Here is a 21,003-nt window from a genome sequence, read left to right as displayed (position 1 = left end):
GGACTGCCAGGGAGCAGACCTAAGGTTAAACGATTTAACCTTCATCAGCCAAGAGTAAAATGCTTTAAATTTTATTTTATATATAACGTGTTGCTCTTCTGTGAGTGGTCCTGAAATTATCTTTCATCCACAATAAATTGTGGGCAAACATTTGATCAGGGCAAATGGCAACCTGGGCAAAAAACTGTTGATAGTACCCCCTTCCCCCCAACTGATCCCCATTCCCAGTCTTTGGCATAGATTTGGTGGGTAGGAGAGCATGAGTTTTCTATACAAGTGAGTGAGTGGTGACTGCAGTGCTGGAGGGGCCAGGAATTCCCCCCCCCTCAAAAGTATCCTCTCTCCAGCCTCTTAATCCCCCATCCCTAGCATCTGCCTCTTGCCTCCCTCCACTGCTGCCACTGCATCTGCCCATCCATGTTCCCTTTTACCTTCTTCCCAGGCAAAAATACCTGTTTAACAGAGCTGCCACCTCCGCTGTTCCCTGTCACTGCCTGCTCTGCGAGCATGTGGGAAAACTCCTAGAGTGGGATTTCCTGTATTCTGATTTTGTACATAGTAAATCGGAATACAAGAAGTGATGGTTCATGAGTTTTGATTGTGCTCACAGAGCCAGCAGTGATGGGGAGGAGCAATGGCAAGGGCTTCCATTGCTCCTCCCTATCTCCTGCCAAGGGCAGGTTTGGGTCTGTATGGTGAGTCGTGTGTGTGGCTGCTTAAGGATTTTTCTTTGGCTACGCATGCATGTACCACAGGGAACAGTGTTGATGCTGACCCTCGCTGGTGGCGCCCCTCGTTGCACGGTGCCTCGGGCATTGGCCCTGCTCTCACCATATCCTAAAGCCGGCCCTGCTTCTGATTCCTTGTTACAGTTTTAGAATACTCAACTCATGTGTGCTGCATGTGAAAATACTGATTAAGTATTTGGAGCCAATAATGCCAGCAATGTCAGGATTTGTTTAGTTTAGAGATTAAAATAGCCACTTTTAACTGGTATTTGCTTGTTTGGTCACAGAAAGCCGCATACTGGCAGTTCTTGCAAAGAGCATGCAGCAGAAAGTTGGAGCAAAATGCATAAACCATTATGTGAAGTAGTAATGGTGGCTTCTGCACCAAACAGAAGAATAAAGATGGACCAGGACCCTAAGGGCAGGAAAGTTGGGTTATGAGTCATTGTCCCAAATAGTTTGCAATCTCAAGAGAAGGGATTGGAAAGACAAGCAAAAACGTGTAAAGTGAAAAGCAGGGGTTGCAGGAAGCAGGTATAAATGTTAATGGGACAAAACAGCAGTGGTAAGACAACTTTGCGTTGTACAAAATGTTAAAACCCAATGCAATTATATAGGTGCCAGAACTGGATGGGCAGGGTGAAGTTGCCCCATCAGTAATTTGGTTGCAAAGTTACGTGACCTAATTCATTACAAAGTTCAGGGTCTGCTATTTCATGCTCAAATACAATCTCATGAACTTTTCCGGACCTATATAATTTTGCTTGGGTAGCTATCGTGGAAATTGGTAATAAAATCTGGCTGTACGCATTTCAGGATTTACGCCACTTATTTTGGCTGCAACAGCTGGTCACGTTGGGGCTGTGGAAATCTTGCTAGACAATGGTGCAGATATTGAAGCCCAGTCTGAGAGAACGAAAGACACTCCATTATCCCTGGCTTGTTCAGGGGGGAGACAAGAGGTAAAAGATTAAATATATACCCCTTTCGAAAGACAGCTATAAGGGCAGATGATCTGGAGGCAATAAATCTTCTGTAGAGTTTGACATGATTTTACTGCTATAACCAATAATGTCCTAAGGATGCTGTAAGGAAAAAAACCTTCTGTTTACAGTAAGTTGTTATAAAAGGGGGTGGGTAAGAAGAGGAAGCACAGTAAGGATGATTTGGCTTAATACATGTACATTTATATTTAGTAAACTAGATATTACATACATACATACATACATGCTATTCGAAGACTAGTTTCCAGCTTTAGGTCATGTTATCCTTATGCCATGGCATTTGTAAACTAATAACAGATTCACCAAGAGGGCAATGTTGAAAAGCCCGGGTAAATAGGCTGTCTGAAAATTCTCCCGCTTTCCCCCAGGTGAAAGTATGTGTGGGGATCAAAAGTATGCTTGCTTTTTACCCATGGGAAAAGTAGATGGGCTTAGTGGTGGGGTTACATCAGAGGGAGGCCACAACTTAGAGTTTTGCATTTTCAAAAATACACACATTTAATGTATATATCTTTTTCCCTGCTTGAGTTATTCTGATGTGACCATGTTTTCATTGGGATGACTGGGATGTTTAATTTCAACTTGGGATTTTTGTTAAGGTGCATTGCAGATTCTTAAAAAAAAATTCACCCCCCTTTGTGGTTTTTCAGGTGGTGGAGCTTCTGTTGGCTCGAGGGGCAAACAAAGAACACAGGAATGTATCCGATTACACTCCCCTCAGCCTGGCTGCGTCAGGGGGCTATGTGAACATCATCAAAATTTTACTAAATGCTGGAGCAGAGATCAACTCTAGGCAAGTTTCTTTCTCAACTTAGGAAAAGCCATCCTCCTTGAAACGTCTGTGCAGAACGTACCATTCAGTTCCTTTTCTCTTCAGGCTTTCACTTTGGCAGTTAGTCCAGTTTTAGAAAGCGCATTAAAAACATTAGGATAAAAATATTGCACAATCCCCAGGGCTTCAGCAGTAATTAAAACACTCTATCCATGTTAGATAATCATTCATCCCTGTAGTAGCAACATGTTTTCTTCTTTTTATTGATTGTTTATTTTATATATACAACCGATAATACAATTCATAAAATATCATTGCCGATATTTTTTCAAGGTCCCTGTGAACAGGTGGCACTTTCCAATTTTTAAACTGGAAAATAGAACAGACAGATTTAATGTTTCCACGTTTCCTAAAATGAAATGTCAGCACTCAGGCCAGCTCAGAAGGAATCTTGTTTCACTTACCCTCATTTGTTTTATGTGAATGGTTTGGTTAATCTTATTAAAGCAATTACTAGTGTTGGGTATTCGAAATCCAGATGTAGTCGCCTGCATGGAATACTCTTAAGCTTGAGCAAGTAAGGTAATAGGCGAAGGTCCAACCATAGAAAATGAAAGACCAATAAAGAAACGAAGGACGTAGAAAGTTCATGTCCAAAAAGTTCAAAGTTTTGTTTGTTTTCTAAGCAAGCAAAGCATTCAGATTGTCAGCATCCTACCAAAAATATACATGTCAGTAGGGGGACCATGAAATTACTGATATGCATATTTTTGGCTGGATGCTGACAAACCTGAATGTTTCACTTGCTTAGAATACAAATAAAATTTTGAGCTTTTTGGACAATAATTGAATTTTCTGTGTCCTTCCTTTCTTTATTGGTCTTTCATATTCTTAAGTTTCCCATCCCATCATGAGATCTTTCTCTGCAGAATCTGTTGGATATAAAATATCCCTGTCTCATATCTCATTTGGAAATCACACACTTTTAATATATTGTTTTTGATCTTGCAACTATTTCTCAGAAGAATTTTAAGCTGTTTAGTTTAATTCTGTTATTCCATTCTTGTTCTCTAGTTAGCTTACCAAATTTCAGTTTTTCTAAATAGTATTGTTTCTGGAATTTGTTGCCCCTAATTATAATCTTAAACCAGTAAAGAAACATGTTTTGAGTCTGATATAAAAGTGGACATTTTTCTTATTCTGATTTGAGAATATCAGGAATAAAGATCAATTAAGAAGTTAGGTAGTATATTAAATACATTCTCCTAGGACAAGCAGGATGGTAGTCCTCACAGATGGGTAACATCAGATGGAGCCTGACACGGAAAACTTTTGTCAAAGTTTCTACAACTTTGACTGATACACTGAGCATGCCCAGCATGCTACTATCTGTGCGTCCATGTGGGGACCCCCTTCAGTCTCTTCTTTTTCCGTGAAGTAGTTGCCTCGCTGTAGTGGAGCCTCAGCTTTTAGCTCATCCTTTTCAAAGGTTTTTCCCAGTCGTTTGTCAATGTTATTTGAGCCGGGTCCCTCTTCGGTTTGTGCAGTCCAGTGTGCGGTAGGTGTTTAAATTTTCCCTTCGTGCGGTCGGTTCCTGGCGAGTCGCCTCTTGGTGACCGATGGCCATCGACCGCTCACCGGCTACTTTTCATGGTGGTGTCTGGTTTTCACCGGTACTCCCAGTGCCCACAGACCATGTCGATTACTGATCCGCATGAGGTTTGTATCCTTTGCCTGGGGGCATCTCATGACTTCAGAGGATGCCATCTGTGTGATCAGATGACCCCCAAAGGCCGTCGGGCCTGGCTGGATAACATGGAAAAGCTTTTTGCCAAAAAGTCTGATCCATCTACACCGGCACTGGGGGGGCGTCGACACCTAGAGGCCAAGGGGAGCCGTTAGATACGACGTCCCTCTCTGCCCCTCAGGCAGGTCCCTCTCGTGAGAGATGAGCCGTGACAGGCTGTCTCCGGTGTCATCGCACTCAAGGATGTCAGGATCTTCACCCTCCTTGGCTCTGGGGAAAGACTGGGCTGAGCACAGAGGGAAGTCCCGCAAGCATCATCACTGGTCGTCGTTGGGGAACAGCACCGGACCCGGTTCGGCAGCCTTCGTACTGCCACCAAAGCAACCCTGTGGAGAAGAGGCACCATCCTTTATCAAACCCGGGAGTCCAAGGCATTCCCCACCGGTTGCGATGCTCGGCACTGAGCCTCCTTGTGGCTCCGAGGAGGCTCTAGTGATGCTGCCGCTGCCTCCTCCTCCTCCATCTATCTTAACTACAGTGGACTTTCAGGAGGAGCTGACTGCAGGGTTTAGCAGGCAGTGCTCCGAACCCTGAGGGATATCAAGCTGCCATCGGTCCCCATGCCAGTGCCAGAGCCTGCACAGAATCCATGCAGCCGACAGTGCCCTCGGGGCCCTTAGTGCTGTGGCCGGGGTTCCCAGATCCCATTCCTGGACCATCGGGGATCTCTGTGCTGTCGATGCCAAAGCCGAGAGACTTGGGCAGGGACCCCTCTGTGCCAGTCCTCGAGGGACCTTAGTGAGGAGGAGCCCCTGTATGATCCCTGGGGAGAGGACACATCTGAGTCTTCCTCAGAGCATTCAGATGACCTTCTTTCCGAACCATCTCCGCCGAATGAGAGGTGTCTGTCTCCCCCGGAGGAACTTTCATTTGCGGGCTTCATTCGGGCTTTGTCCGAGGCCATCCGTTCCAGCTCCTCACTGAAAAGGACACTAGGCACAAAATTCTGGAAGGCCTCCGTTTTGTTGATGCCCCAAAGGAGATAGTGGCTGTCCAAGTCCATGAGATCTTCAAGGAACTTCTCCATAGGATCTGGGAGCATCCTGTGTTCATTCCTTCGGTCAATTGGAAGGCGGTCAACATTTACCTGGTGCCACAAGCCTTGGGCCTTGAAGTACCACCTCCCACACCAGTCTGTGGAGGTGGAGTCTGCCTTCAAGAAGGCCAAAAGTGCTCACACATACGCCTCTGCCCCAGCAGGTCGGGAACACAGGGCCTTAGATGCTCTAGGTAGGAAGGTCTTTCTGGGCACTATGCTCATCGCCCATATTGCATCTACTTACTGTATATGACCCAAAACCATCAGAACCTGTGGAAACAGATCCAGGAATTGTCGGAGCGCCTGCCCCAGCAGCAGCAGAATGCTTTCATGATGGTAGTACAGCAAGGCCTGGAGGCGGGCAAACACGAGGTGCAGTCCACCTACAACATTTTTGAAATGGCAGTAAGGGTGGCTGCAGCGGGCATTGGTGCCCACAGAATGGCCTGGCTTCGGACCTTTGATCAGAGGTCCAGGAGAAGTTGTCTGATTTACCCTACACAGGGAAGAATATCTTCATAAATAAGTTTGGGCACCCTAATCCCTCTCCTCCAAAATGGAGACTGGCTCTGCTCCTTCGATCTAAAGGATGCCTTCGCCCACATCGAGATCTTCCCCAGCCATAGGAACTAGCTCTGCTTTCTAGTAGGCAAGGAGCATTTCCAATACTGTGTGTTGCCCTTCGGCCTCGCTTCAGCTCCATGGGTCTTCACCAAGTGCCTGACAGTTGTGGGGGCACACCTGCAGAGGCAGGGAGTGCACGTGTTCCCCTATCTGGACGATTGGTTAATCAGAAGTAACACCCAACAGCGGGTGCTCCGCTCCCTGACGCTAACTGCCCATATGTTCTGCAGTCTCTGGGGTTTGTCATCAACTACTCCAAGTCCCATCTCAGTCCATCTTCACATCTGGGCTTTATTGGAGCCAGACTAGACAAAGTTCAGGCCAAGGCATTTCTGCCCCACGACCAAGCACTTGTCCTGGCATCACAGGTGGGATTGGTCCACTGCAGTCAGGTTTCCGCTCGCCTGTTGCTCCATCTTCTGGGTCACATGGCTGCGTCTGTCCGTTACCCATTTGCCTGCTTGTATGTGCGCAGTGCTCTGTGGCTGTAGGCAACCTAGGACCTCAATGCACGTGACTGCATCAAGCAGTCTCTTCTTGCCTCCCTGTCTTGGTGGGAAAATCTCTCCAATCTGGAGCAAGGAATTCCGTTTCAAGCTCCCTCACACCAGATTGTGCTCAACACCGATGCACCCAACCTAGGTTGAGAAGCACATGTGGAGAGCCTCCATACACAGGATCTATGAATGGCACAGGAAGCTCGCTGCCAGATCAATTTCCTGGAGCTCCGAGCGATCCGCTACGCTATCTTGGCATTTCGGGATAGTTTGTCCCTCAAAGCTGTCCTGATCCAAACAGATGATCAGGTTGTGATGTGGTACATCAATAAACAGAGAGGCATGGGCTCCTTCCTCTTTTGTCAGGAGGCGGTGCAGATATAGTCCTGGGTCCTATCCCAAGCATGCTGTTGCGAGTGATATACCTGGCTGGGATGGAAAATGTGGTGGCTGGACCCCCTCGGTAGCGGACCAGGTCTCCACCTTTGGGGAATACTGGATGTGGATCTCTTTGCCTCCCCTTGCAACAGCAACGTCAGCCACTTCTGCTCTCTATAAAGGAGCGAAGGGAAGCCAGCCTCAGAAGCCTTTGCCCACTACTGGAGCAAGGGTCTCCTGTATGCATATTCTCTGCTTCTGCTGGTAATGAAGACTTTCTTGAAGCTCCAGCAGGACAAGGGGACCATGATCCTAATAGCCCCATATTGGTTATGGCAGGTCTGGTTTCCAATCCTGTAGGACCTGTTGGTCAGAGAGCCCATCCGTTTGGGGACCTCCCCCGATCTGATCACACAGGATCAGGGCAGGCTGCGCCATCCAAATCTCAGCTCATTAGCTCTGATGGCCTGGATGTTGAAAGGCTAGTCCTACAGTCCCTCGACCTCTTTGACGACGTGTCTCAGATACTGGTAGCTTCAAGAAAGCCTTCTACCAGGAAGTCTTGCAGGCTCAAGTGGATGAGGTTCTCCATCTGGTGTGGAGGTCGTGGCTTGGATCCATTCGCCTGCCCCATGCCGCAGTTGCTAGACTACCTGTAGCAACCTTTTGGAGACTGGCCTGAAGACCAACTTGGTCAGGGTCCATCAGCACATACCATCAAGGGATTGGTGGTACGCCCATCTCTGTGCAGCCATAGTAGGGCAATTTATGTAGGGGTTGAAGCCCCCCCCCCCCACATCATTCTGTTGTGTCCTGGGACCTCAACGTGGTGCTAGAATGGCTCATGCGTGACGCATTTGAGCCTATGTGATCTGAGGTACCTAACTTGGAAGGTTCTCTTCCTCGTGGTGTTCGCTTCAGCTCGCAGACGTTGGTGATGTATCCGCCCCACATGAAGTTCTTTCATGATAGGATGGTCCTGAGTACTCACCCTAATTTCTGTCTAAGGTGGTGACTGACTTTCATCTTAATCAGTCTGCTATTCTGCCCACCTTTTTCCTGAGACCTTATTGTCACCAAGGCGAAGAGGCTGTACACAGTTGGGACTGTAAGTGGGCACTGCATGCCACAGCAGTCCAAGCAACTCTTCATTTAAGAACATAAGAAAAACATAAGAAATTGCCATGCTGGGTCAGACAAAGTGTCCATAAAGCCCAGCATCCTGTTTCCAACAGAGGCCAAACCAGGCCACAAGAACCTGGCAATTACCCAAACACTAAGAAGATCCCATGCTACTGATACAATTAATAGCAGTTGCTATTCCCTACGTAAACTTGATTAATAGCAGTTAATGGACTTCTTCTCCAAGAACTTATCCAAACCTTTTTTGAACCCAGCTACACTAACTGCACTAACCACATCCTCTGGCAACAAATTCCAGAGCTTTATTGTGCGTTGAGTGAAAAAGAATTTTCTCCAATTTGTCTTAAATGTGCTACTTGCAAACTTCCTGGAATGCCCCCAAGTCCTTCTATTATTTGAAAGTGTAAATAACCAATTCACATTTACCTGTTCAAGACCTCTCATGATCTTAAAGACCTCTACCATATCCCCCCTCAGCCATCTCTTCTCCAAGCTGAACAGTCCTAACCTCTTCAGCCTTTCCTCATAGGGGAGTTGTTCCATCCCCTTTATCATTTTGGTTGCCCTTCTCTTACCTTCTTCGTCGCAACTATATCCTTTTTGAGATGCAGTGACCAGAATTGTACACAGTATTCAAGGTGCGGTCTCACCATGGATCAATATAGAGATAAATGGGATTCAACAAACAGTTATTGATGTTCAAAGATAAAAGTAACACAGCTTTGAAAATTGAAAATTTAGAGAATCTGGTTAAAAGCAGAAACCTGAGGTTTATTAATTTTCCTCAGATACCTCTAAGGTCTCCGAGAGAGGTCTTTAAGAAATATTTAATGGAAATTCTCAAGGTCTCAGACTCCGCGTTACCGCCTATTACAAAGATATTCTATTTACCCAAATCCAGAAGAGAGCCTGCTGACCAAGAAGGGGGAATGGATTCCTTAAGACCAACACAGGAACTGTCTCTTGATCTTTCTGCAGTTCTGGAGGCTTCAGATTTGGAGTTAGCAGTCCCTGCAACTCTCATAGTGATTTTGGCACTAGAGACTGATAGGGAATGGCTACTAAAGGTATCATTGAGATATAGAAATGAGTGCTTTATGAGATGTAAAATAAGAGCTTTCCCAGACGTCTCACGTGAGACCCAGAAGAGGAGGAAAGCATTCCTCTTACTGAGACCACAGGTCTTGTTAATTGGGGGGAGATTTTTTTTTAAATTTCCATGTAAGTGTGTGGTGAAATATCTAGAAAATACTTGTCTTTTTTTATCCACCTCAGTTAACCCATTTCTTGGTGGGAAAACCCCCCATAACATCTGCCACACCCGCAGTACCCAGTTCAGAGGCACCTAGTCCCTCATAGAGTGTAAAATTGTCGCTGTTAACTATCTGCGTATTTCTTATGAGTTTTCGCTCTTTTTTTTCCCTTAAGGTAGTGAATGATCTACCCCCTCTATATGAGGACTTTAATATAGAGAGTTTAGAATAATGTTATTTCCTGATTTAATACTTGGTGTTATTTGTTTATATGATCTAACTCTCAATTTTCCTGTTCAAGATTTGTTCTTGTAATTATTATAAACTGGCATAAATAAAACAAAACAAAAAAACAAAAACAAAAAACTATTTCTTTGCTTCAGTGTTTACTGAAAGAGGATATTGGAGAGATACCCGTTCTGGAGAAGGTTTTCATTGGTGATGATTCAGATCAACTGAACCTAGAAGATGTGGTAGGCCCGATTGACAAACTGAAGAGTAGTAAATCACCTGGACTGGATGGTATACACCCCAGGGTTCTGAAGGAACTAAATGAAATTTCAGACCTAGTTAGTAAAAATTTGTAACCTATCATTAAAATCATTTGATGTGTCTGAAGATTGGAAGATAGCCAATGTAACCCCTCTATTTAAAAAGGGATCCTGTGGTGATCCGGGAAACTTTAGACCGGTGAGCCCGACTTCAGTGGCAAGAAAAATCGTGGAAACTGTTGAATAAAATCACAAAACATTTAGATAGTCATGGTTTGATTGGACATAGTCAGCATGGATTTATCCAAGGGAAGTCTTAGCTCACAAATCTCCTACTTTTTTTGAAGGGGTGAATAAACATGTGGACAAAGGTGAACCGGACGATGTGGTGTGTTTGGATTTTCAGAAGGCGTTTGACAGTCACGCATGAGAGGCTTCTAAGAAAACTAAAAAAATCATGGGATAGGTGGTGATGTCCTTTTGTGGATTGCAAGTTGGTTAAAAGAAAGGAGGATTAAATGGTCGGTTTTCAAAGTGGAAAAACAGTGGAGTGCCTCAGGGATTTGTACTTGGACCAGTGCTTTTTAATATATTTATAAATGATCTGGAAAGGGGTACATCGAGTGAGGTGATCAAATTTGCAGATGACACACAATTATGTAGAGTAGTTAAATCTCAAGCGGATTGTGATGAATTGCAGGAGGACCTTGCAAGACTGGAAGATTGGGCTTCCAAATGGCAGATGAGATTTAACGTGGACAAGTGCAAAGTCATGCATGTAGGGAAAAATAACCCTTGCTGTAGTTACACAATGTTAGGTTCTATCTTAGGAGTTACTACCCAGGAAAGAGATCTAGGCGTCATAGCAGATAATACATTGAAATCATCTGCCCAGTGTGCTGTGGTGATCAAAATAGCAAACAATGTTAGGAATTATTAGGAAGGGAATGGAAAATAAAACGGAAAATGTCATAATGCCTCTGTATCGTTCTATGGTGAGACCGCCCGTTGAATACTGTGTGCAGTTCTGGTCACTGCACACAGGATATAGCTGCACTGGAAAAAGTGCAGAGAAGGGTAACTAAAATGATAAAGGGCATGGAATCGCTGCCCTTTATGGAAAGGCTAAAGAAGTTAGGGCTGTTCAGTTTGGAGGTGAGACTGTCGGGGGAGGGGGGGTTATGATAGAAGTCTACAAAATCATGAAAGGACTTGGACAAGTTAATATAAATTGATTATTTACTCTCTCAGATAATAGAAGGACCAGGGGCACTGCATAAAACAAATCCAAGGAAATTCTTTTTCACTCATCACATAGTTAAGCTCTGGAATTCATTGCCAGAGGGTGTGGTTTTTGGTATCCAAAAAGGTTTGGATAAGTTCCTAGAAGATAAATCCATAACCTACTATGATTGTAATTAATAAGCAATAATAGCTTGTGATCTATCTGATGTTTGGTACTTGCCAGGTACTTGTTACTTGGATTGGCCCCTGTTGGAAACAAGATACTGGGCTTGATGGACCTTTGGTCTGACCCAGTATGGCATATCTTATGTTCTTATGGCGGCATTGGTAGCACACTTACAAGCTGTTCCCTTTGCCAAAATCTGCAGAGCCACGACATGGAGTTCCCTCTCACATTTACTGCTCACTACTGCTTGGACAAGGATGGTCGAGATGACAGTAACTTCAACCAATCTGTCCTTTGTAACCTCTTCCAGGCTTAAAAACCCAACTCTCCCTGCCTAGGGCCCATTGTGTGGGTTCATACTGTCTCCCTGTGTTACCAACAACACCGCAGTTATTTTTATGCCTGTTGGCACCTGGTTCGGTGCCTATTGGTCATAAGCCTTACCAGGAGCAGCCTGTAGCTTGGTATTCACCCATCTGTGAGGACTACTATCCTGCTTGTCTAGGAGAAAGCAGAGTTGCTTACCTGTAACAAGTGTTCTCCCAGGACAGCAGGATGTTAGCCCTCAGGAAACCCGCCCGCCACACCACAGAGTTGGGTTCTCCTGCATTTTGTTATTTTTTTTGCTCATGAATTCTGTGTTGCGAGACTGAAGGGGACCCCGCGTGGATGCTCGGATAGCGGCATGCTCAGTGTGCCAGTCAAAGTTTTCCGTGCCGGGCTTCATCTGTTGCGACCATCTGTGAGGACTAACATCCTGCTGTCCTAGAACACCTGTTACAGGTAAGCAACTCTGCTTTCATCACTAGCTTTCTAGAGCTATGACCCTTTTCTAGAGTGGACTAACATAGCACACGTATTTGTTCCAGCAGGAGACACTGCTAGAGTGGTTTACCAAAGCTCTTCTTTAAAAAAAAACCAAAAAAAACCCCACGCACTTTGGGTTACTTCTATTGAAATTTTTCGTTATTTAGATTTTGCCTTAGCTCTATTCAGGATGTTCTTTGATGCAGCATTTGATGTGCTGTCTTAATTATCTCAGTCATATTACATCCACCATACATGAAAGTTAAATAAATATTCACTTGACCTAATTTAATGACTCGTGTTCTTATCTTTTTCTACAAAATTAATCATGATTAAAGGTTTTCCCTAGGCATTCATAATTTGATGCAGTTTTAATATTTTTCCTCCAGGGTAATTTTTTTTTTTTTAAATGTATTGATTTTTTAGGTCAATTTTAGATTTGTCATTACAATTAAAAAAAAAAAAAAATATATATATATATATATATTCATATTCAGCAGCATTCTTTGCTAGAGCTGTGAAGGAAAAAGTTTTCATGTAATTTGCTGTTGGATCAAAAAACATTTACTATATCCATTCCAAAAAGCACATTTTGTGTCATTTGTTTCCAGAACGTTATGCTCATAAATTGTTTTACATGGACTAAAAGGCTTAAACATAACCCCCCAAAATCCACAAAGAAAACTACGCTCTAACAACGCAGGATACTTAAACATCCCCACCATCAGAGACGCTCATCTTTCAACTACACGAGAGAGAGCATTTTCCATCGCTTCCCCCAAAATTTGGAACACCCTACCTAAAGCCCTGAGAACCCAGCACAACCTGAAAACATTTAAAAAAGACCTAAAAACATTTTTATTCTGCAAATTCTATTCTAACTCTGACGCCTGATCATCCCAGCTCTCAACCGAACTTGCATACATAATCCTCTTTCTTCCTGCTCTCCTGATGTACCCCCTACCCTCCCTTTCTACCCCTCCCTGCTCTCTGACTTGATTCGTTAAATTTTATGAAAATGTTCTCCTCACTCTACTGTTATACATCTACTAAGAAAAAAAAATGTATATTGTTCACAAAGTTTTACTGTGCCCAACTACTATGATAATTGCATACTTTTGTATGATAATTGCATATTTTGTAAACCGTTATGATAGCTCTACCAAATAACGGTATATAAAACTCAATACATAAAATACAGTTTTATGCATGTCAGCATTTACATGCATAAATTCCTGGAAGCAAACAGGAGCAAATGAACATCTCTATTTTTTGCCAGCCTGTTCTAGACAATACCATCAGAACTGCATTGCAAGTATTCATAAGACAGTTTATAGTAAGATTCCCTTTCTTTTGTGGGGTAAAGGTTTTCATTCTTCATTTCCTCAACAAAAGAAAGTATTAAGTTAAGTGGTAATGGGGCAATTATACATGCTTGCCTTGCTCCTTTATTAACTAGATTTACTAGAAAAATCTCTCTCAGCCAGTTGGCTAGCTCAGTGGCAGTGTTTTGTGCTACCATATGGGAGGTCAAAGTTGGATTCCCAAGCCTGGCTTCTGCTCCCTTGGCCAATAGGGGGATGCTATGGAGGAAGCATTCACAGCCTTTGGGCCAAGGTGGTTGGCATCTCAGTGACTGCATAGCATTGTCACATAGTGGCCAGACTGAGTAGATACGCACTGGATGTATGGCCTGTGGATGGGCTAGATAGAAGGGAGAGGGGATACAATAGGATGAAAACCTCAGTTAGTTGCAAATGAAGGCTCATTCTGATATAGTCCCAATCAGGCCAAATTGATCTGAAACCCAAAAGATCAGAGGGAAACTGCCAGGCCAGGAAATAGAATTAATTAAAAAAAAAAAAGCCACTGACTATGAAATCTCTTTAGTTCAGGGGTGGCCAACTCTGGTCCTCGAGAACCACAAACAGGTCACGTTTACAGAATATCCACAATGAATATGTATGAGACAGATTTGTATATACTGCCTCTATTGTATGCAGATCTATCTCATGTATATTTATTGTGGATATCTTGAAAACTTGGCCAGTTTGGCTCTCGAGGATTGGAGTTGGCCACCCCTGCTTTAGTTGAATACTTCTTCTACCATAGCCTCCACAATTTCTCCTATATATTCTTAGCTTAGTGAATCAAATGCCTTCAGATCAATAAGCTGCATACTTTTTAATTTTTTTACTTCTGTGTATTTGTAGGTTAAATGATACATAATTATCTATAGTCTTATGTTCTCAATTATACTATTCATAAATGGTTTACTGGTGTTTAGCTTGAGTCACTAGAATTCGGTCTTCAAATACCAAAGAATTCAGTTCTTGAATACCAAACAACATTTATTAGAATGATGAACAGTTCAACACTGTGACAAGGCACCAAGAATTGCTATTATAAGTCTCTGGATCCTCAGTAGTCAGAGAGAGACAACTGCAGCTGTTGTAGAAACTGTAGATATTAATAAATAGGTGGAAGAGCCAAGCTTCTATAATGGAGGAAGATTCAGGATGAGCTATGAGCCTTTTCCCAAACTGAAAAATCCTTCCAGGCAGGGAACAATGCAAGATTGCTCTGATTCAAGGGACCAATAAAAAGCAGAGAGAGCAAAACAGCTACAGATCCAATAGGAAGTTCAGAAACATTCAAACAGTATCCAACAATAATCAGAAAAGGGAATGTTACACTTTGCAGACTCATAAGTTAAGCAATATCCCAAGATGACACTAGGTGGCAGTGTAATAAGCACATACATACACTGGAGATAGAACAAATAGTACACATGAAAAATTACAAAATAAAAAGTTGGAGGTGCCATATTTTTTATTCGTGGCAGATTGTCAAGCACACATTTGCTGTAGCATTTAATTTGTTTGAATTGAGTGTTTTTGTTTGCTGATTGTGGGCTCCTGCTCAGAGTACTAATATCTGATTTCATTGGAGGATGATCTGCTTAAAAAAAAAAATTAATTATAATGGCAGGCGAGGTCCATCTAGGCTGCCCAAATTAATGCCTAGTTTAGTTCCAAAAACCTCATTTTATTTTTGGCATTAGTTGGTTTTGGCTGAGGACATAGTGAACTATGTTTGAATTTTAACAATTTTTATATTGATTTTTTAAAACATACACAAAGTAATTGTGAAGCCTACATACGTTGAAGTGGAAAAAGGTCTCTTATAGGTTAATGCCGCAGCCAGAATTTTGACTAACACCAACCACGGAGAACACATTTCACCTATCCTCAGAAACCTACACTGGTTACCAGTTAACTTCAGAATCCTACACAAATCACTCACCTTAATCTACAAATCCATCCACAATCAACTTCAACTTGACCTCGAAATCCCCCTCAAACTCCATACCTCCAACAGACCGATTAGAGAAATCCACAAAGGAACTCTGCAAGCTCCTCCAACTAAAGCCACGCGCCTCATCTCAACCAAAGACCGGGGGTTCTCAACAGCAGGACCAACTATTTGGAATAACATCCCTTCAGACCTCAGGCTGGAACCATGCCTCCCAACATTTAGGAAAAAACTTAAGACATGGCTTTTCCGCCAAGCTGCTTCAGATCCCCCGGATACACACTAGATGACCTAATTCCCTTCATGAACGATGGAACCTTGTACCTCAAAGTTCATTAAGTGCTAGCCCGCTCACCTTATTGTATTATATTACTAGTTTTCTGTCATCCTAGGCCTCTCTTTCTAGCTGATTAAGCCTCCAAGTTCACCCTCCTTTTTGAATGTAACTTTGCCGCCTCCGTTCATGTGTTTATTTTTGTTTCAATTTTTACCCTGTTTGATGTAAACCGATCTGATATGGTCATTACCATGAAGGTCGGTATAGAAAAGTGTTAAATAAATAAATAAATAAATAAATAAAGTTAACAATATTATGAGCTGACTTAAAACGTTATGGTTGGTTTGCAGTAGGCACTACCCGTCATTAGTCAATGTGAAACCTGCTTTCATGACTTTGATCACAGCTGATAGGTCATGCAGCTGCGCCGTGACTTAGTATTCCAGGTTTGTGAAATCAGTAAAGAATTTTATATTGTACAGGCTGGGATGCTAATTTCTAGAAAATCACACTTTGAATTGCTTTTTTCCTGCAAGGAGTTCATTTGATAATTTAACTTGTATGTATGTGTATATGCTCTTTTCAGAACGGGTAGCAAGTTGGGCATTTCTCCATTAATGTTGGCAGCCATGAATGGGCACACTGCTGCTGTTAAGCTCCTGTTGGACATGGGATCTGACATTAATGCTCAGATAGAGACCAATCGGAACACTGCCCTTACGCTGGCCTGCTTTCAGGGAAGGACCGAAGTGGTCAGCCTCCTGCTGGATAGAAAAGCCAATGTGGAGCACCGAGCGAAGGTAGGAGAGCAAACCTGATTTCATCTCCTAGCTCAGTCTTGGCATTCCTGCTTGAAAATATTGCTGTATATGTTGGGTCTATATTCTTGACTCCAAAATGTTATTTGCATTTAAAAAAAAAAAAAGAGGGTGTGTGTGCGTGACTGTGGATGTGTATATACATATATATGTGTGTGTGAATATATAAATATGAGCTATTGAAGTGCTGGGAACGTCTTGCAGGAAACTATACAGTGAAAAGGAGCATCAGAAATAAAGGTGGTAGAAGCAGAATTTTGGTTAAAGTGAAAGGTTTCTTGAAGAAATATTAAGTGAAATCCATTCTGCATGCATACAATTCAAAGGTTGATCCTTGTGCATGATGATCGATAATCTCTGCCTTGCCCTATCCTGGCAGGGTATGGAACTAGGAGCTCTGCAGCAGGTAATTTCTGCTTGCTATGCAAATAATGACCAGTACATAGATGCCAAACCTTTACTTTTGAAAAGCAAAGCAGACGTAATAGTCTTTTTTGCTGCTAACATTCCTTGGTTCGTCTTGTCTGGACTATGCAGTCCGTAGGTGATCGGTGTAGGCTGCTGAGCCTGGGGACTCGCCTGAGTTCTACCTGAGCTGGAGTTCTATGGTACTTCACCGATCTCTCAGCATCAGGAGATTCAGGCAGTGGAAGGATTGAGGACTATGCTGTTCCTTTGGGGAGGCTAGATCATCCTCCCCACATCTCGAACTAGTCTGCACAGGCAGGAGCCTTGGATGACGTTGCCTCCCCTCCTGCCTGCCACCTTGGCAATACAATCTCCCTGGGAGAGAGGGTGATCGGAGCTTGGGCTAGCAGCTTGCTGCCGCTCTTTGGTGCCATGCCCATCAATGGTTGCTCGTGCACAGCTGTGACTAGTGCACTATTTGTCCGCATCAATGTCTCAACTGCATCAGGAACAGGGCTCATCTTCGGGTACCATGGTCTACCTGACGCCGTTGAGGTCCAGGGTCACCCTCGTTGCGTCGAGGTGATTGACTGGCCATGGTGGTATTTGGTGCCATCGGCATCAGTGGAACTGGAGTCTTACTGCACTGGTTTGAGCATCAAGGCCTCTATGCCCTTGGTGTCGTGATGCGGCACACTCGATGACATGGAGCCCTCGATGCACTCAATGGTATGGTGCCTTCGGTGCACTCGAATCCCTCAGTGCATTTGATGCCTCTGTGCCGTTGACACACTTAATGCCACGGTGCCTTTCATTCACTCGATGGCTCGGTGCACTCGACCACCCCCCCCCCCCCCCCTTCGACACAGTACCCTCGGTGCACTCGATGCCTCAGTACCCTCTCTGCAATCAGTGGTGTGGTGACCGTGGTACCATTGATGCTTTTGTGCTCTTGATTACCGCAGGGCCCTCAATGCCAGACTCCCTTGATCCAATAAGGTGTGTGTATGGCCACCCTAGGGGTTGACGAGGTTAAAGCGGTGGCAATCCCTCGATGCTGTTGATCCCACTATGTGCTGTAGGTGTGCGACCTCGGTGCCAGCATGAGCTCAATGCCATCACGATGTGGTGCCATCCCATTACCATTGACACGCTCGAGGCCATCAAGGTGTGGGGCCACCTGAGAAGACTTCGGATCACCGATGCCTCTTATTACTGCCTCGACTACGTTGAGCCCCATTGACCAGGCACTCGATTCGCCACTGAGCACCTTTGTCGTCTCTGTGGTCATCAACTTCCAGGACTCTCTGAAGACTCCTGTATGACCCTGCAGCCCTCAGGGGGTGGGGAGGGGGGGTGCAGAGGTTCTTGGCCTCTTACGGATCGAGCACAGGAGTCTCCATCTACTTGAGGCAGCCTGGTGCATTGGTGCATCTGTACGCAGTGGCCCAGTGCCCTCAGGGCTCCTGGGTGGTGGCCACTACAGAACACTGAGAAGTGCAGAACTGCCCCTTCAGCCGACGATCCCAATGTTGGGGGCCCCATCTATATGCACACACCATCAATATTAATGGGCGCTAGTGAGGCTCTCGTCAGCCGTAATACTTGCAAGGTCATCTGGCTCGCAGCATTGACACCACCAGATGAATCAGTGAGCCAATTGCTGTTTGCACTATTGGTCGTCAGTTCCTTTTGATATCGATGACCTGTCAGGGGGCTGCAAGGCCTCTCCCTGCAGATGCCCATGGCTTCTTTGGTCCTTACCTTCAGGCGTCGGGGCCCCCAGGCGGTCAAAGTCTGTGGGCACCTGTGGCACACCAGGAATGGTGCTATTTACCGGCAAACTGCTTATAGATCACAGGACATGTTCACAGTCCTCCATAAAGACCTGCGCTGCAATTGTTCCCTGTGGGACTCGCAGGTGAGCCAGCTCCACTGCAGTTTTGATGGCCCACCTCCTGAAGTGTTCTCAGATACTGAAGGGGGCAATGCCATAGATGGCTATCCTCTATCATGCCTTACCTAGAGTGCCAGTGGTGCTGGCGATGCCATCGTCACACTGTCCTCTCCACTCTGCTGGAGTTTTTGTGATATTGACGCGCAGCTTGCATGGTTGGGACAGATTAGACATCTGTTCCAAGGGCTTCTGTCACTGCCAGATGGCATTCTCCCTGCTATGCAGTCAGCCACACTACAGTTCTGCCATCTTTCAGCATGGTCTCAGCATCCACTTCAGTCTATATCGCGTAGTGCTGAGGAGCACTGGTGGAGGAGATGTCATTACACATTCTGTGCTTGGTCGTGGGGTGGCGTGTAGCCACCAACTCGGGCACGTGGTTCTTGGCCCTCGCTGGGGCATGGGATTTCTCCCACAAGCTCTGCGCTCAGGATCAAGGGTGTACCACCATCCGTGGATGGATTATCATGGCATGAGTCCATCCTGGGTGCTTTTGCTGCAGAGGGCTTCCAATTGCCTTCTGACCCTGGGTGTTGCTGTATGTGTGTAGATTGTCCCTTCCGATCGGTCACAACAGGTTGTGTTGCGCAACAACAGGGTTGGCCTAGGATTGCACTCCTAGTCTGATTCTGAGGTGAGTGGACATTGCGACAGTGGCTCCAGCGTCCTCTCCTTTCTCAGCAGAGGCATGTGTCTTTCGCCCTCTACCATATTCATGAGGCTCTGTCCCTGCTAAATGTTTTTCCTCTGATCCAGAGCCCCGTGTCTGTGAATCAACATGTCTCCTTGGAGCTCAGGGCCGAGGAGCGGCATCAGCAGTTGTTGGACCATCTTCAGCTGGGGCCCCTCTGAAGATTGAGGTGGCGACCTACCCTATCCATGGCTGGCTGCCTGTAGTGGGTTGGTTTCATCAGCACCTCAGCGTTTGGTCATTGTGCCTTAACTCTTCTTTGGGGTGTTGCTAGACTCTGATCCCGCTGTTTCCCTCTCCTCTCTGGAAGGAGAGACTCGACTGGGTTCCAGGGTAATCCTTTTGGGTTCCCTTCTCGACTCCCGACTATTCATTCCTTCGAAGGGTGTCCCTCGTTTTCTGTTCCCGGACAAGGGCTGCCACTGCTCTGACTGGCATCAGCTCCAAGAAAAGTCAAGAATACCACTCTCCTTTGGGTACTTTAAGATGCAGGAGGTCTATCCATGAGGGAGCTGGCCTAATGTTGCTCCCCGGTGACCCTCCAAGCTTACCCCTGTTTGGGAGTCATTTTGGAATCTAGTAGACTCAGTGAGAGTCTTCCTTAAGGATCGTTATCAAACGTCATTCTTGCTGCGGAACCCTCCTCTGTGAGGAGAGTTTGTCCATCAGCTGGATGATCACGATGACAGAGAGGAGCATCTTGGTGGAGGGGTGATGCTTTATGTCTGGGATGGCATAGAGTCCAACAGGATAAGATCCTGCATGAGACTAAATGCATAATCAAATCTTTATGGATATAAATCCCTTGTGTGTTGTGGAAGAGTGATAGTATACTACCATCCACCTGGCCAAAATGGTGAGAAGGACAGTGAAATGCTAAGAGAAATTAGGGAAGCTAACCAAACGCAGTAATGGGAGATTTCAATTACCCCAATATTGACTGGGTAAGTGAAACAGGGCATGCTAGAGAGAGAAAGTTCCTGGATGGAATAAATGACACATTTATGGAGCAATTGGTTCAGGGACCAATGAGATAAGGATCAAATTTAGACCTAATTCTCAGTGGAGTGCAGGATTTGGTGAGAGAGATAACTGGTGGGACCACTTGGCAATAGTGATCATAATATGATCAAATTTGAATTGACTGGAAGGGGGGACAATAAGTAAATCCACATCTCTAGCGCTAAACTTTCAAAAGGGAAACTTTGAAAATATGAGAAAAATAGAGAAAAACTGACAGGTACGCTGCAAAGGTAAAAAGTGTGCAACAGTCGTGGACATTATTTTTTTTAAAAAAATTTTTTACTATCCTAGAAGCACAGTCCAGATGTATTCCATGCATTAAGAAAGGTGGAAGGAAAGCAAAACAATTGGCAGCATGATTAAAAGGTGAGCTGAAAGAGGCTATTTTAGCCAAAAGATCTTCATTCAAAAATTGGAAGAAGAATATGTCAGAAGAAAATAGGGTAAAGCAAAAGCTAAAAAAGAATTTGAAAAGAAGTTGGCCACAGAGGCAAAAACTCACAAGAAAAACTTTTAAAAATATATCCGAAGCAGAAAGCTTTCGAAGGAGTCGGTTGAAC

The 21,003-nt window shown here is 44.6% G+C and overlaps 1 protein-coding gene across 6 annotated transcripts in view; it reads left to right on the top strand.

Annotated features, from left to right (window-relative positions):
- The window catches only part of ANKRD17 (ankyrin repeat domain 17), a 488,939-nt gene that overhangs the window by 306,749 nt on the left and 161,187 nt on the right, over positions 1-21,003 (top strand). For all 6 annotated transcript variants that reach the window (XM_029598806.1, XM_029598799.1, XM_029598782.1 and 3 more), the window contains exons 18-20: positions 1,545-1,690; positions 2,383-2,525; positions 16,133-16,346. In XM_029598806.1, coding sequence (XP_029454666.1) covers positions 1,545-1,690; positions 2,383-2,525; positions 16,133-16,346 — 503 coding nt within the window. The remainder of the gene's footprint in view (positions 1-1,544; positions 1,691-2,382; positions 2,526-16,132; positions 16,347-21,003) is intronic.

Source organism: Rhinatrema bivittatum, chromosome 1 (genome assembly GCF_901001135.1).
Source record: "Rhinatrema bivittatum chromosome 1, aRhiBiv1.1, whole genome shotgun sequence".
Lineage (NCBI taxonomy): Eukaryota > Metazoa > Chordata > Amphibia > Gymnophiona > Rhinatrematidae > Rhinatrema > Rhinatrema bivittatum.
This window is presented reverse-complemented; position numbering and strand designations above follow the sequence as displayed.